General features: G+C 41.3%; 1 protein-coding gene across 1 annotated transcript in view; it reads left to right on the top strand.

Moving 5' to 3' along the window:
- si:ch211-158d24.2 (multiple epidermal growth factor-like domains protein 9) overlaps positions 1 to 17,297 on the top strand; it is a 35,018-nt gene that overhangs the window by 1,038 nt on the left and 16,683 nt on the right. Inside the window, exon 2 of the mRNA XM_037097322.1 lies at positions 4,885 to 5,089. Coding sequence (XP_036953217.1) covers positions 4,885 to 5,089 — 205 coding nt within the window. The remainder of the gene's footprint in view (positions 1 to 4,884; positions 5,090 to 17,297) is intronic.

The raw sequence follows: 17,297 nt of genomic DNA, 5'->3' as shown, positions 1-17,297 counted from the left end.
CCAAACGATCGGAACATGACCAAATCATAAATCTCTGACAAACACGACTCGTGCAAAAGCAGTCCAATGTGGATTTAGCTGTGTAGGGTTAATTATGCATAGAGGCCCTTTATTATGGAATCTGTGCCACATATTACACTGGGCTGGAAAAAGGGGGGGCTATGGGTGGGTGGGGGGGTGCAAGGTTGATCCTGTCCTTGTTCAGTCAATTTATCAAATCAGTCAGCGCACACAGCATCCATACTGACCCGCGATCCCTTTGTGTGAGAGCAGGCATGTTTGATATTGACAGGAAATTGCAAGAAGCTGCCCTGATAGCTGCTTCATCCCCTCTATTGTTGTGTGCATCATATGCAGAACAAGGCCATCCAACCAAAATGGCCAGGCGGGCCAAGCCATGAATGAGCAATGACAGTGGAGCCCCTCCTCTCACACCTCTCACATCCCAGCATCCATGTGGATGTGCTGTTCTCCAGCCAACACATCGGCACAGGCTGAGCAGTCCTGCCCGAAACGCGTCTGTTGGGGAAGTCTGGTGAAGCCAAAAGTGTGGGTTTTCAGAGCACCCATTACAGAGAGACACCCCCCCCCCCCCCAATAGATGATGGATTATTAATTATTTCTATATTACATATACTAGGGCCTGAATACATCCTCCCATTCGAGAATCTGAGTTATACAAATTAAAAATGGCTTCCAGATTGGTTGCAGAGTCTTTATTTTCCCCAGAAAATGCCATGTTTGAGCTGTTATTTCATGAAACCCTTAAGCCAGAACCTAAAATCCAAAGTGTTTTCATTTCATATTCTGAATGATATTGACTCCTCACACCAGGGGTCCAGACCAGACAGGTTTTCTACCTTTATCCTTTGTTCTTGTTGTAGTGCCAAACAGACAGCATGCATCTCAGCGACTGGAGGAGAATTCTTGCAAAAATTCCAAACACTGATTGTCTTCAGTTACTCATTGTGAAGATCAGCAGCTTGTGTTTGTCTACTGTGATGCTGAACTTAATATGTTTGTGTTTTGGACTGTCTGTTGGATAGAATAAGCAAAATGGCATATTGTAATGGACGTTTTCACCATTTTCTGACATTTTCTGGACCAAACAAGAAAATGGTTATCAATAATGAAAGTAATCACTGAGGGTTTTGTGTTTTATGTCAGTTTTGCAGATTCATTTGACTAAATTGGTTATAGGCAACCCTTCGGTAGCTGTTAATCACTCACTGTTACCTTTCAGTGTTCATGTGGATCTGAGAGTCAAAATGAAATCTGCTTCCTTAAGGGAAACTCATATGTGAAACCTTCACTCTTCATTGTTCTTGTGTAAAGGCCACTCACATGATAGATTCACGTCAACAAAGGCGTCACCTGAGGTAACGCCTCACCCGGTATGCGCTCTTTGACACGTCAGAGAGAGGTGTACTCTCACATAGTTCAGGCTTTCGTGTCTCTGAAATATCTCTCAGTATTGTCATCAAGCCACATCGTGTTTTACACTCAAACCAAAATTGAGAGTATAGTGTTGTTTCCATGCAGAGGCCCTGTAGCAGCTCACCACCGCTGCTGCGGTGACAGGCGAGTGTGGAATTAGGGAACAGTGGTTTTGAGATATGACTTGTTCTGAACAGCCTGCTGCTGCCCGTGTCTGAATACCAGCCATGCTGTCACACCACTTTACAGCAGCCAGACAGATAGAATAGAGGTGGACTGTGCCTCTGTTCCCCCCCTTCTCTCTCCACTACACACAAGTCCAGTCTAATCTACATCAAACCTGTTATGTGGCTTTACTGATCAGCCCGATCCCACACCTAGAGGAAGCCTGGTTTTAGACTGAACTGCAGTGTGTATGTATGTGTGTGTGAGTCTGTGTCTGTGTGTGTGAGAGGTGATTGCATTCACTGGATCTTAGGCATGATCGGTGCTGACAGTTCTTCGGTGGGCGTCACTGTGGCAAAGGCGCTGACAGTGTACTCCAATGGCTTGCATAACTGCAGGACTTTCTTAGTTACATAAAGGTCCAAGCAACAGTGAAAGAAGAGCATAAGCTGAGTGGGACGCCAGTATAGGAACACATTAAAATTCAGCTTCCTCTTCATTGAACTGAATCTAGCAGACGCCTTCTGTGTAGTTTATTAGCATGTATACCATGTATAAAAAATTGTAGCTCACATCTCTTATCAGTCAGTTTTCATTGTCTGACTGCTGAGGACCGAATGGAGACGTACAGTCGTGACTCGCCACACCTAACCTGAGATCAGATGAATAATATATTGTCATTCTGTACTACAGGGTCATCCACATGTCTGCCATCATATCATCGGCTGTGCATATCACCATGCACCAGTTTGAACTGTACACAGTCCCTCATTGGCGACACAGCAGGACTCAGTTCACCATGTTCACTGTCTTTATTGTAGATTGACATAAATCTTCAGTTGAAATGATTGTATACAAAACAACATCTGGTGGAATAAATGCACCTGATGTTGTGTGTTCAGTCACACTGAGACTGTGAATGGACAAGGCAGCTTAAAGTGAACGATAAAGGAGCACTAATGTTTAGGTATTGTCCAGTCAGATATCCCTTCACTCAGCAAGGAGGTAATGTCACAGCTCCAGTGTGAGCAATGAACAAATATTGAGCATTGACTGTAACCAGTGTTCATGTGTCCATGGGACCAGTGCCGCAGTTTGTAGTCTGGCACTGTGATATTTTACTTAAAGAGTTACTATACAACAAGTACTTCCGGTCAAGCAATCTGATTGGTCAGCAAGACATTTAGACCATTCTCAAATCACCATGACAGCTTGCCTGACTCATTACTCAAAATATTACTCCACCAAGTCTGTGGCAAGATTGTGTCCATCTCCATGGCAACATAGTAACTGTCAGAGCTGGAGAAAAAAAATAAAAAGTACAGCTTGAAATTCAAGGGTTAGATTTTGTTTCAGGTATTAGTCAGACCCCATGTGTTTCCACGGAAATGTGACGCACACTCGCAAAAACCTTTAAAATTTGAAATCAAAATGTCCACCAACATGGATATATTTCGATTATACATTTTATTTGTGTTGGTATTGGTTGTATAATCGCAGTATTACCCTCAAGGGTGTTCTTTAACGTCATATGAGCACTTCAGTCCTGACCGCAGTACTGTCGTGCTCAAATGACGGTAAAGCACACCCTCTCGGGTAATATTGCTTAAATATACAAGAGCTTGAACATTAATAAAGCAGACATGGTGGCCTGGTAAGAGATTGATTACATTGTGTTTCTGAAAACATTTGAGATTAGAAATAGGTTGTACAGTAACAGAATCTTGATTCTTATTTGCACTCCCTTCTTTTACAGTAGTGGCACTGAGGCTGGTCACCATATTGTTCAACTTCAAACCCAACTTCAAACTTCAAAATGACAAACCACTTCTCGGTTCTTTTAATATAGAAATTAACAGATGAAATACTGTAGACATGCATGACATTAGTCTCAATGGCTTGTTGAGCTGGTTTCATGAAAAGGAAACTGTAAGTGTGACTGTGGTGAGTGTTCATCCAGAAATATGATGATACTTGATATGTCAAAGTGCCTTTTTATCTTTTATCTCAAGTTGGCAAATGCATCAGCACCATTCAGAGATGTATAGACACAGTTGTGATAAGTGCTACAACTGATCATTATATTCATTATTGATTAATCTCTCAAATGTTTTGATAGAGTAACTGTTCAGTCTATAAAATGTTAATGCTTCCTTGAGTCATAACTCAAATTGATTTGATGTAGAAGAATATTTAATGTAGAACAGCAGCACATCTGGAAAGCTGATACTGTCATATAGTTGGCATTTCTGCTTTAGAAATGACAAATAATTTCTTTAATTTCTTTGATTTTCTTTGTATGATTTAATGGACCAATTGTTTCAGCACTGCTTGAACCTTGAATTTAGCTAAATGAACTAAAGCTACTGTGCGGCCATGAGTCAGGAACAGGCTTTTTGAGGAAGAAGGAGGAGGAGGAAGAGGAGAACAAATGAAGTACTGCATTTAGGTACAGTGTTGCGGTACTTGTACTTCATTTGTATTTCCATTTTCTGCTACATTTTTCCACTCCACTACATTTTAGAGGCAAGTACTGTACTGTTTGCTTTCATGAGAGTCAAAGTAGCACATCTTTTGATTAACTTATCTGATCAGCAATCAGACTTTTAAATGCTAAACATCTGATCCATTAATCAGCAGGGTGATAATCAGTAAAGCCCTAGTGTACAGTTTATATGCTTGTAAATACAGTGTATGTATAATACTTTTGATACTCAAGTGTATTTAGTGTAGATTTAAGATATTTCTTTATATGACTGACTTTCAACTTTACTTAGATAATATTTTATCACAATATGTCTACTAATCATTTACATGAGGAAAGAATTCAAAATACTGTCAAAAGTTCAGTTGTACATGATAATGAAATTTAGCACATCCATCATGACATCATTGTTTAAAAAACATCGAAAACAGAATTTGTCTGAATGATGCAATGAGGCACGTTTGGTGTCATTTGAACAGAAAATGTTGGACGGGATGGATTATTTACTTTCACAGTCCAGCAAAGTGTTGACTTCAGTATTCCTGCCAGCTCAAAGCCCATTGGGCCTACATTTTGGTAAAAGCTGCAGAGTCATAGCACATATTTCTGATTTGGTTTTTTTCAGAGGGTCAGGACCATCAGCAGTCCTGAGCTGCCTGGTGTCTAGATATCACTCAATCAGTCAAATGGTTTGTGTTAGTTAGAATTAGACTCCTGCCACTGCTTGTACACTCCACTAATAATGACCCTTTTCTTGTCTCCCCTTTTCACTGTAACATCCTCATCCATCCACCTAGAGGGCATTTGTAACTGCAGCAGCGGTGGTGAGGGCATTTTGGATCCGGAAGAGTGTGATCAGAGCACCGGTCAGTGTTCCTGTATGTCAGGCTACACTGGTCTGCAGTGTGAGGACTGCGAGGACGGACACTTCATCAACGGCACAAACAGCTGCCTGCCTTGTGCCTGCGACTCATTTGGTGCAGTGAACCACCTCTGTGACAGGTTAGGCTGCTTTCCCTGTTTTCTAAACACACACACACACGCACGCACACACACACACTGAAGGTGTATGTTTGTTGAGTCATCACACTGTAAGTGAATTCAATTTCTGTGCTGTACTTGGCTGGAAAGTGCTCAAAGTGAAAGCGTCTCAGCACTGAAAAAATTAAACAATTTGTATTTAGACAATAAGCTGTTTACTAATGAACTATAGTGTATGAGAGGTTAAAGCTGCAATAGTCAAAACTTTCTGTTTACATTGAATCAAGTAACGATGGCTGAATGAACAAGTGAGTTTCTAGTTGTTCTGAACCCACAGAACTCCAGGCTCCAGGAACAGGCTCCAGTAAAGCGACGGTACGCTACCTGCCCGACAGTCAATCACAATTTTATGCTATGCTGTATTAGCTGTGGCTAGGATGCTCATCCTATATGCTGTCCATACATATTTGCTAAGAAGTCCCATGATTAGATGCAGATAACAAAACTGTCTGGCAGTGGGGGATATGGCAGTGATTTATTTCACTTTTTCTCTGGACCCCGTTCACTGCAGTACAAAGCTGAGCGTCTGGGCTGGAGCGGCTCTCTACTTCCTCCAAACCGAGGCTGCGCTGATCAGTGATTGCGGTTGGGAACAGACTGGCTATAGATATGTACTTTATATGACCCCACTTCAAAAAACCCGAGCTATCCCTTTAAGTCCCCAGTTGTTTCAGTTGTTTTGCTATGACGCTCCAGAGATGTTTTGTGGACTACAGAACCTCCATCCACATGGGGGTATGGAGATGATGACTGAACCATTTTTTTGCGTTAAGTGTATTTTATAAGGTATTCAAGCTGACTACATTGTTGTGTTTTGTCATCTCTGTTTTTAGTATTTGAGTGTTTGACCGGACCCAAGACATTGATTCCACGTGGATTTGATTTGCATAAAAAGCATGTGATTGGACATCATTTTTTGGACAAACGCTATCCATAGTTGCCTTGCAAGCACACAAGTGCAACAAATGCAAAGACAGACTGTTCACCTAGCCTTCGTGAGTACTTGAGAACCAGTGGGTTGACCACAGAGTGACTGCAGAATGTGAGTTACAGCCCACCACAACATTCTGCAGAGTGTGGGAGAAACAAGACAGTCAATTGTGCATCTGTGAACCAACTTGGAACCAAATCCTGTTTATCAGAAAGTTGAGATCCATTTTGAGCATTAGTGAATATTTTTAGGTATCTCTCACATGTACCCTGGTTGTATGGATATATGTACAACACAAAGCCAGATATGGCCTCTGGAAGATGTGTGATGTGTCTGCAATGTGGCTTCAGCTTTTTAAGGAGTATTATCTTTAGCAGCAAATGTGCCTTGGCCCGCAAAGCCCAAACACACTGTCTGCTGTGAATTAGTGTTTGTTATCTCATAAGGACTGAGACAAGATATTCTGGTTCTCAGCTTTGCTCAGATGGGCCATAGCTGCCCTGAACAGCAGGCCCCGCTGATCTGTCTGTCCGCTATTGTGCTATCATATAAGTTGTCATTGTTGTTACTGTTGTTATGTATGTCATTTATTGTTGGTGTGTATGTAGTGTCCGTTGTCGTCTGAGATGTGTATTGTATCGTCAGTGAAGACAAATCTCCCTACGGGACAAATAAAATCAAAATCAAATAAAAATCCTAACGCCACAGCCCTGCAGAATCATTATTCTGGTCATTGAGTTAGACTATCATCCTGCAGGCCTCCCTGAAGGCAGCATAATGTTAAGATCCTGCCTCGTCCTCATTTTCACAGCCAGAAAACACAAGGCAGACCTTAGATGCAGCTCCTCCATCAGTTACAGGAACTTTGACTTGGACAAGAGGCTGCGTGTGTGGGTGAGGAACGTGGTAAAAATAGCAACTGCACTTTCTGCCTCTAACCATGAGAAGGAATGCTGCTGCTTTACAAAAGCTTGACTCACTGTCCACAGTGTGTGGAAGATTTGTGTTGTCATGCTCAGAAAAATACGTCAAAAGGCCACATGGGCCAAATTCTAATAGGTGTACACCTCAGCTGGAAATGCAGGTGGTCTTTTTCATGTTCATGATGCCTACAATACTGTGTTTTGAGCTCAGTGGGATTTAGGTAAAGGTGCAGGCAACAGAGTTATTTCAGGGCCTCAAGCTTTCACACACTAACACACCTAATACAGTCCTTCTCAGACAGTCTGAGCCAAGCCTGGTCATTGCTAACCCTGTTAGCCTAGCCTAGCCCTCCTCATGGGCTTATAACTGTGTATTACGCAGATTAGCCAGCTTTTGTAACCCCCCCGTCTGCTACTTAAGGTATTTCTCCCATTAAGTAATGAGCAGTCCAGTCAAGACAGAGCCAGTCGGTGCTTTAGTTGGGTCAATTGCCACATTTAGCTTTGATTTGCACACGTAGTCGCCATGGCATAGTTTAGCATTAGCATTCATTTTTTTGCTAATACTTTGATGATGATGGTGCGGGGTGCATGAAGTCTTCTCCAGCACACCCCAAAGAGCTCAGTGGAGTTAAGGTCTGGACTCTCCCTGCGGTGGCCAAACCATGTGTGAAAATGATGTCTCATGCTCTCTCAACCATTCTTTCACAATTTCAGTCTGATGATCCTAGAATAGGCCCGTGCAATCAGCGAGGAAAAAAATGCATTGATTGAAATTCCTGGGGTCTTATTTATAAAACACTGCGCAGGATCCACACTAAAAATGTATGAGCGCCCAAAAGCTGTAAATGGCGTACGCCCCAAAATATTCTGATTTATAAAACCTGGCGTACACCCACAATGCGCAGTTTCCTTTTACAAATTTCAAACCAACCTGGAAATGTGCTCACATGGATCCACCTCATAAACCGGCCTCTCTACACCAACATTCAACCTTAAATAGTCAATGCGAACGGCCTCGTGAATGTTAATGCCTGGAAATAAGCTGCTGATTGATGGCTCTGTAAATCATGGCCATGGCCATTTTTCACAAATTAAATACTTTAGTGTGCACTTTATTTACTTTATTTGATTTGACAGTCAGTTCTTGATAACATGCAGATGTTGATACAACTACTAGGCTACTTCAATATATATCACACTGCAGTAGTTTAATTGAGATATTGACTTGACTCTGTAATAAGTTTCATTGTCAATTTAATTTGTCAGATTTCATTAATATTTTGCCAAGTTTCATTTTGTTAAATGTGAAGACAGTGCCAATGTTGAGGCTTTTTGTTGACACAGGAAATGATGATAATTTAGTTTTATTTTAGTTATTATCATTTTCTTATAACAAGCAGAGAAGAAAATAAATCCTGTATTCCAATTTAGTACTGTAACCTAATAGCTATTTTTGTGGTAGAAATATCGATATTGGTACTTGGTATTGGCAAGTACACAAATAAAAATACTTGTACTCGGTTTGAAAAAAATGGTATCGGTGCATCCCTACTTTCAATTTTAAACATAGCGGTGAGTTCGTAGCCGTAGGGAAATCAGCTGCTTTGCAGTCTGGTGGTATGGCAGTAGATACTTCTGTGTCTGTTGTCTGAGGTGGGTGTTGCTTTTTTGTATTCTTTGGGCTCCGTGTAGTAATCTGACTTTACCAATATCAGTAGATGGGTACAACACAGTGATATAGATCTTCTCATCCAATCCTCTGCAACAAAATAATTCCCAATATATGAAACTATTTCTTTTATCTGATGCATAACCGCCTCCACTCCTTTGGGAGGGCTTTCCACCAAATTTTTGGAACCTGTCTGCAGGGATTTGCTCGCTTTCGGCCACAAGAGTATGAGCGAGATCTAGCATGAATGCTGGGAAATGAGGTTTGGCTCTCTGTAGGTTTTCAGGCTCATCCCAATAGTGCTGGAAGGGGTTGAGGTCAGGTCCAAACCAAACTGAGACTATTGAGTTGCTTTGTGCACACAAGCATTTTCAGGGAAACAGGAAAGGGATGTGAACAAACTGCTGCCACAAAGTTTACAAGACATATTGTAGCATTAGCTTCCCCATCATTGAACTCAACTGTAGATCAAAAATAAACAGGGCTGTGGATTCTATGATACCTCCCAGGGCAGGACCCTGTTCAGACTGCAGGCAAAAGTGGTCCAAATCTGATTTTTTGTGGGGGTCAAGTGACCAGGTCAAACATCTTCAGAAGTAGTGTGAACACTCAAATCTTGCCCAGATCTGATTTTTTCAAAAACGATTTAGACCACTTCTATATATGGTCCTGATTCAGACCCAGATCTGATTTTTTTCAATGCGGCCTCAGTGTGAACAACCAAGGCGGATTTTATGCGACTTTTACGTCAATCTACATCAACATTTGTCACAATCATGCGCCGGAGAGTACAGGCAGTAAAAGTAAAAACTTGGCTTGGCCTACAAAATGGAGAACAGTGATGGAGCAAGTCAGTGGAGCGAGAGAGAGGTGTTAGACCTTATTAATATATGGGGAGATACTTCAATTCAAGCAAAACTAGAAGGATCATACCGTAACCGCTCGTTTTTGAAAAAATAGCAAACAAAATGGATGAACAGGGACACAAGAGAACATGGATGCAGTACCAAAGGAAGGTGAAGAGCCTGAAATTTAAAGAAGCGAATGATTCCAATAACCGAAGCGGTCGTGGTCGCATCACCTGCCCATTTTATAACGAGCTTAGCCATGTTGTGGGCGATAAACCCAGCTGTCAGCCATTAGAGCTGCTGGATAGCTACAAAGCAGGCGAAGAGGAGCCTGACACTCCAAGGAGTCTGATGTCATTGTTGTTGTTCTTTTGCGCATGCGGGTTAGTTCGAAACCGCAAACAGTTCACTCTGGAATCTGATATAGGCTATATTTTAAAAGGCAATGTGAACAGTCAAACAGAAAAAAATCAGATCTGAGCAAAACATCTGAATTAACCTGAGTGCCTTCATGATGTCAGGAGTGGTTTTTACCTCCAGATATTCGAGAGCATACTGACATGAGAGGAAGGCTGGAGAGTTGATTTTTATTCTTAAAACACAAACAACCAACAAGCTGTTCTGGTGTATTTGCTGTGATGAAGCCACCCCACGGTTTGTCTGAGGCAGCATAACACAACTGCAGTATAATACAAAGCTCAAAGCCAGACAGAGCTCTCTCTTAAAAGACTGTGAAAACCTGAGGTGTGTGTTTGTGCATGTCTTTGGTTATGACATGATTCAGACTCTGCTACATACACATACTGAAGACTGTCAAGAATAGCCCTTGCATTTTTGAGTCACCGTCATTGTGTATTGGTGCATTTGCCTGAATAGTTTGCTAAATATAGATAACATGACATCACACAGAGATATTTCCAGCAGCGAGGACTGACTGTGATAGAATACTTATTTTCGGCTATCTAAAGCATCAACATAAGCATCAGAATTCTGCGTCAGTAACTGTACTCTGCCCTCACTCCTGACGCTAGTTATTTTCATTGTTTGAATATGAGGTTGAGGCTGCTTAAAGCCCTCTTTGCTCTTTAACAGCACATATCTCAGTGGGTGCATGACATGGGAAAACAGCCATTGAACAGTCCAATCCCATCAAGTTTGCTTTAGGATTTCAGGTTATTGATTAGCTCACCTTGCGCATGCATTACTGGTAATGGCATGACCTACTCTCACTGGCTCAGTGGTGGAATTTCCTCTTCAGCTAGCAGTGGTGTACTGTCTGTGTGTGTGTGTGTGTGTGTGTATGTGCCTGAACTAGCGTTCTGCCATACATGGAAAATGAACTGTACATCAGGCGAGAAGTGTGTTGTTAGAATAGACTTCGATACACACAGCCCTGTCTCTGTGACTAATGTTAAAGTAATTCACATCAAGCTTGATTTTGGAGTAAATGACCGTGAAGTCCTGTGCTTCTTTATATTTTAGTTGGGTGTGGCAGATGTGGGCCATGGTTTGGGAAATTATTGATGATGAGTGCATGGTACAGTAATAAAAGTCTAACACAGAACAGATAAAGCCTCAGGAAGTTCTGGAAAAGAGCTCGTTGTACAAAATGTTGTCTGCCCACGCTGGAAATCAAAAGTTATTACAGTTGTTCTAGGCAGCCACAGACAACTGCACGGTAAGCATAAAAAGTGACAGGACTAACAAATGAACGATGCTTTGAAGAAAGGTTCAAATCCATGCTAGTAGCTTTGCAAGGCTGTACATTGGAAGAGCAATGCTATGAGCTAAATGCAAATCTTAGCATGCCAACATGTAAAAAAAGAAAAACATGTTGATGTTTGGTTATGTTTTCAATGTTCACCAATTTGTTTTAGTGTGGAAACATGCTAACAATTGCTATTTAGCAGTAACCATGAAACACTGCTGAGGTTGATGGGAACGTTGTAGGAGCATCAAAGTTATTGCTTACATTAGTCATTCATACTAAGCGCAACATGAATGTGTGGACCATATTTAATGGCAGGCTATCCACTAGTGTTCGATACGTCGCTCTAAAAAACATCAATTGTTGTGCTAAAGGAAAGGCAGGGGACAACCAAGTTACATCAGGGCTCATTCTTTAAAAAACATGCACGAAATTTCCTGTTAATACATACGCAAGATCTAACCATAAACACCAGTGTGTCCTGGGTCAACTTTGTTAAAAAATGGGTAATTCACATCATGTGCAATAGCACATCATCAGACTAAAGAAATTCTTTCAGGGTTAGCAGTTCTTTGAAGCCGGGTGACATCTGTACTTGCATCCTTATTCAATGTTCTTAGCAACCCTAACAAGATTTCCTTCTCTTGTTCTGTCAACATGTGGCATTCTGCCCGCAGCCGTTCTACAAATCATGTGATGTCAAACGGACACGCACTGTTTCCCTATTTGTTTGGTTGGGTTATACCAATATTTGACAAAAGAACTGTGCTGACCATTTGTATCTGTCATAACAGTTGTATCATTGCTGTATTTGGGTCAGCTCCTGTGGGCAATGTCTTTAACTGTCTTTGTACAATACTGTACGGAAGGCGCCAGAGTCTGTAATGAAATATTGATTGTGGGTGCAGATGTTTCCGCCTCTGCATCATGTGTCAGTGTGCAGTAGATACATCATTGCTCTAAATGCATCTTTACTCTGCACTTATTGCAAAATCATTTTGATGTTATTTGATTTTAGTTTCTCATAATATGAATACTTGATTGAAATTACAAAACAATATTTTTCCTTGTATTGTTCCTTTGATTAAATGCCTATTAATTATTCCTTTATGTGATTATAGAGTAATGCTTTTGTAAAATTATTCATTTAGATGTTGAGACTTATACTACTACTGAACATGTAGCATGTAGTGAAAGTAGTAAAATGTTTTTTTGCAGTTTTAAGTGGAGTGCTTCAGTGTCCCATGAGCTTATTATGGAAACACAAACATTTCTCTAACCCTGTTACGCACTGTATTTGTATTACACTCTACAGATCCATTATGTAATCACAATAGACAAGCTAGGAAACAACGTTACAGATTTCCCCTTTGGTTACATAATTTGGTTGTTAGGCTTTTGTCTGTAAACTGGCTTAGTTACTGTCGGGACCTGTTCGCCCTTGTGTTAGGGAGCCCGGTGTGAGCCAGGAACCACAGACAAGCTCTCACAAGTTCTTTTGCTCTGCTGATTAACACACCCTTTCAGGATTTGGCTGCGCACCCAGCAATGTGACTGAACCTGCTAAGTTTGGCTCTCTGTTTATTTTTGCCAGCCGTTAAACTGTTAATTAACCTGGTGATCCCTCCCTGTTGCAGAGAGGATGTTTGTGACTGTCTGCTGTCGTCTGACACGAGTCCCAGTCGATGGCCACCGTTGCGGCAGCAGGCGCAGAATGGGGTTAAGCTTTGTTGCCCATGTAATACTGACCTACATAACATGTAGATCTGAACAGCACAGTGCAGTGAAATCACACCAAAACAATAACAACCCCCTCCGCGTGGCCAAGAGAGCACACATTAACACCAGGATTACTGATCAGTAAGGGAGGAGGCTTCAGCAATATCACAAGCCTCACCTCCATACATCCCAGATCATAATCCTGTCCTCAAGTCACCCCACTATTGGGGCAACAGTGGGCCTATTGGGTTTGCAGGCTTGATATTAATGACACATTTCTCTAATAAACCACAGTCGTATTTCTGAGCTTTTCACTGTTGAAGGTGAAGGCTCATATCAGCAGACACAGGTGACAGATTGTGTTGCATTACCACAGGTCAGTGTCAGACTCCCAGCCTCACTGTTTGACTGACTGCCAGAGCAGAGACGCGCCATCGTGGTGCATTAAAGGACTGTCCTCGAGTCATGTATTAGGTGTTCTCTAATCTCCTGCTTTGCCTACTAGCTGATTAAGACCAGATGGGTTACCAGCTAAATGATACCCAATACCCAAGTGTTGACAAGCTCCGATGTTAAAAGTTAATTTATGTGCAATTTGAATGTTTTGGTGTAATTTGTTATAATGTTGTTGCGGCCTCCTCTGCTGAGCTCCTCCACACACGCAGATATGCTGCGCTGGAGACAGTGACGTGAACCAGCTGATGATTACTGAAGTTTGCTTAAGTTGACAGAAACAGTGCTCGTTATAGTGTGTAATTAAACCGAGTATTCAGCAGCATCTAGCTGTATGGTTCTAGACTGAAACACTCCCTCGCTCACACCTCCCTCTCAACAGACGTTAGCGAAGCTCCAGGAGCTACGGTGGCTCTCATGGACAAGAAACTTAATATATATATATTAATATATATTACAATCAGTTGTAATAGTAATGTTGCTCTTACCTGTCCAGCAGAAAGCAGGACACATCAGTGTCACTCTGCAAACATTTCTCCAGCATCAGAGATTTCTATCTGGGAAACTGTTTATTCTTGGTTAATGCCGTCGCTTGTCCCAATCTCGTTTAGCGTCTTGGAGTTTCCATTTCTTTGACAATTCAAGCTTCTGTGATTTTCTTGTACAAAATAAGTAGGATCATCCATCCTTTATCAGATTGTGATTTGAAACTCCTCACAATACAAATAGTTTGCAGGAGCCAAAAATGCCAAAGGCCCTCAATAGTGCCAGGTTTGTCCATTCTGGGCCACTGTAGAAAAATTGGTGGTGCAACATGGCAACCTGCATGGATAGGGACCCGCTCCTTAGGTAGATATAAGTGGTTCACCATGTAATAATCAAGTAATGAAACACAACCACTCTCATTTTCAGTTGATTATACACCAAATAAAAGACACTTATGAATATTAAATTCAATTTCTGCCAAGTCTGTGCTGCCAGATGCCACTACATGTTAAACACTGCACCTTTTTAAAGGTGCAATATGTAAGAATTTTGGCATTAAAATGACCATGTATATATTTTGTTGCAGAGGTATCCGGTCATCTTAGCATGCTACTTTGCTAACCTTGATTTATCCTGTCACATAACACGACTCCAAACTCTCAGTCCAGACTGTAACTGCATGGCTAACTGAGCTGACTGGGTATGGTAGCTACATGAGCAGTTAGTGGTAACGCCGGTGATATGCTGCGTCCTGTTTGTTTAGAGTCTGAATGAGGTGGCCAGTTCTTTCTTGTGGAACCTTTAAGTGCAATAAAGCTGTGCCAGGACTTAAACAATACACCTGCTGAAAAAGCATGAACATATAAACGTGTAGAAAGCCAGATTTTAACCTGCTCTGTCTGCGGCCTCTCACTGCTTTACACCAGCACAGTGAGGTAGTTTATTTGTTACAAACAATGTAGCGGTACACTTACACCAAACCTGTCGATATGTAGCAGCTGTTTAGCTTAGTTTGCCCAGTGCCAGTGTCTCAGAATTCGTCAAACTCTTGTACACCTTGCTTTTGGCTGACAAACCATCCCGTCCTCCCTGTAGTGGCGGTAACTGTAGGCTGTGAATCACCGGAGCTGAGGAGGAGGACTGGACCTGACTGCTGACTCTGTGCTCTTCATTCTTTCTAAACTTCACGCAATAATTTGATGTCAGGATGATAATTTTATTTCCATGGAGATATTAAAGGATTTTAGTGAATTTGTTGTGGTAAATATTACTGTTGCTGCTATAGAAACAATATAGATGCATACTGCTTCAGATGCATCATTTTATTTGTCTTCACTGTTTCAATCCACACTATAGAAATAGATATTATTGCTATTTAAACAATAAAAATGTTGATTTTTAAAAAAGGAGACCAATCGAGCACTCTGTCAGCTGTCAGAATCTCTCTTTGATGACAGTGATGGTTGTTTTACGTTGTTGAGCTTTATTGTCACATGATTTCTGCATACATTTAATGAAGTACCCTGATTTATTACTGATTTATTTATTACAGACCCTCCTGTCTGGTTGTATTTTGACATCAGCACCTTAATTGATTGTCCAGGTAGTTATCATCATGATATATAATCATACTGTGATAATACACCGCGTCATAATAAAGTGACAACACCAGTCCTGTAGTTTTTGGGCTGTATAGTAGCTGGTTACAGCCATGCCAGGCCATGTGTTCAGCAGATTCTTTTGTCTGGCACACATGGTACTTTGCTTTCTTGTCACACAAGTGGCACGCACCCTTCGTATGCTGAATTTAGATGGTGCAGAATCTCTGGCCCTCTGACACAAACGGCACCCAGAGGTGCAGGAGGGTGATGACTGCAGTACGAATGTTACACAAATCTCCTTTCTTGATATTTGTCTACAACATAGGCCACTAGTTTTGAACAACAATGGTGGAGCTCGACATCATGTAATCTGATGAAGGCCTTTTGTAAGCTGTAACACGGATTGATGTAATTTAACGTGCAGATTTTAATGATCAGAATAGTTAATCGACCAGTCACAGGCCTGGAAAGCCTCAATCCTCATAAATATATTTGTCTGACACACGGTAAGGGCCGATCCCAGAGGTTACCTGTTTCATCACATCACTGCTCCTTCTCTAATGGGACTGAGGTTAAAATATGTAAATGAATGTGATTTAAAAAGCTTCCTACCTACAGGCTTTAAGCCTCTCCCTGACTACACTCACTGCTGATCAGGTAATAAGGATAGTATCTATACACATAAGAATAAATCAATAAAACTGCATCAGATGTATTACGTTTCTCATTCCAGCGTAATAAGGATTCCCAGTTAACCTCAGCAATTGTTAGACTGGGAAGGTTTAACAGTACCCTTGTCAATGTTTGCAATCAGGCGAACAAAACAAGATATCTGAAGAACTTACTTTTGGCTCTGTTAGATAATGATCGATTATGAACTTCATCTGTTACCTCACATAACAGACATTTGTCTAAAATGGCTTTGCAGAATGTGGCATTGTTGACAGTGCAGTAACTTTAACAACACAAACGGATTCAACATTTTAAGTTTCAGTTGTTTCAAATAAGTGAAATACATGCTGATCAATATTACTAAACTGATTGATATGGTAACCCTGATCTGACCCTCTGACCTTCAATGTTTAATATTTACTTGTACGGATGAAATCATCTGCAGTTATGATGAGATTTTGAAATGAAATACTTGAGTATGGGTGAGTGGGTTTTTCTTTTATTTTTGTTAGTGACAGTTGGACATTATCTCCCTGACTTCATTTCATTAGGGTGTGTGTGTGTGTGTGTGTGTGTGTGTGTGTGTGTGTGTGTGTGTCTGGTCAGGATAATAAGGACTGTTGATCTCCCAGCCTTGTCCTCAGCTGTGCCCACGCCCCACTAAGCATTGCTGTGTGCCTTTTCATTTGCATTAAGTGCAGTTGTTTAAACAAAGCCCTGTTTGTGTGGATACCCACGCACATGCTCATGGAAAGTGCCCGCAGTCATTCTTGATTTACTTCAATTGTTTTGAAGTTATTGTCCCCAGATTATGGTTGTTGGAGTCCTTTGTCTGGGTTGGAGGGTCGATCCCGCTTGATTTAGTGTTGCACTTTACCAGGAAGTTACCTTGAGTGTGGGTGGGATCAAAGCGGTATGGATGAATTTTTGTCGGGAACAAATTAAATCTCTCATCCCTCATGTATAAATGAGCATGTTCCTACTATATTTACCAGCCACAAAGGATGGTGGCAGCTGGCATATCCAACCTGGGAAGGATACATTGACAAATGAAAGAAGTCATATGTGTATTATTGCTGAAGACACTTTGCTGGATTATGCATTTTTGGAGGCGTTATGCACTAGAGTAATCATACACTGTTATGTAAAACACATA

The sequence above is a fragment of the Acanthopagrus latus genome, chromosome 5, assembly GCF_904848185.1.
Source record: "Acanthopagrus latus isolate v.2019 chromosome 5, fAcaLat1.1, whole genome shotgun sequence".
Classification (NCBI taxonomy): Eukaryota; Metazoa; Chordata; class Actinopteri; order Spariformes; family Sparidae; genus Acanthopagrus; species Acanthopagrus latus.
Note: the sequence above shows the minus strand (reverse complement) of the source record. Positions and strands in the feature narration are given on the sequence as shown.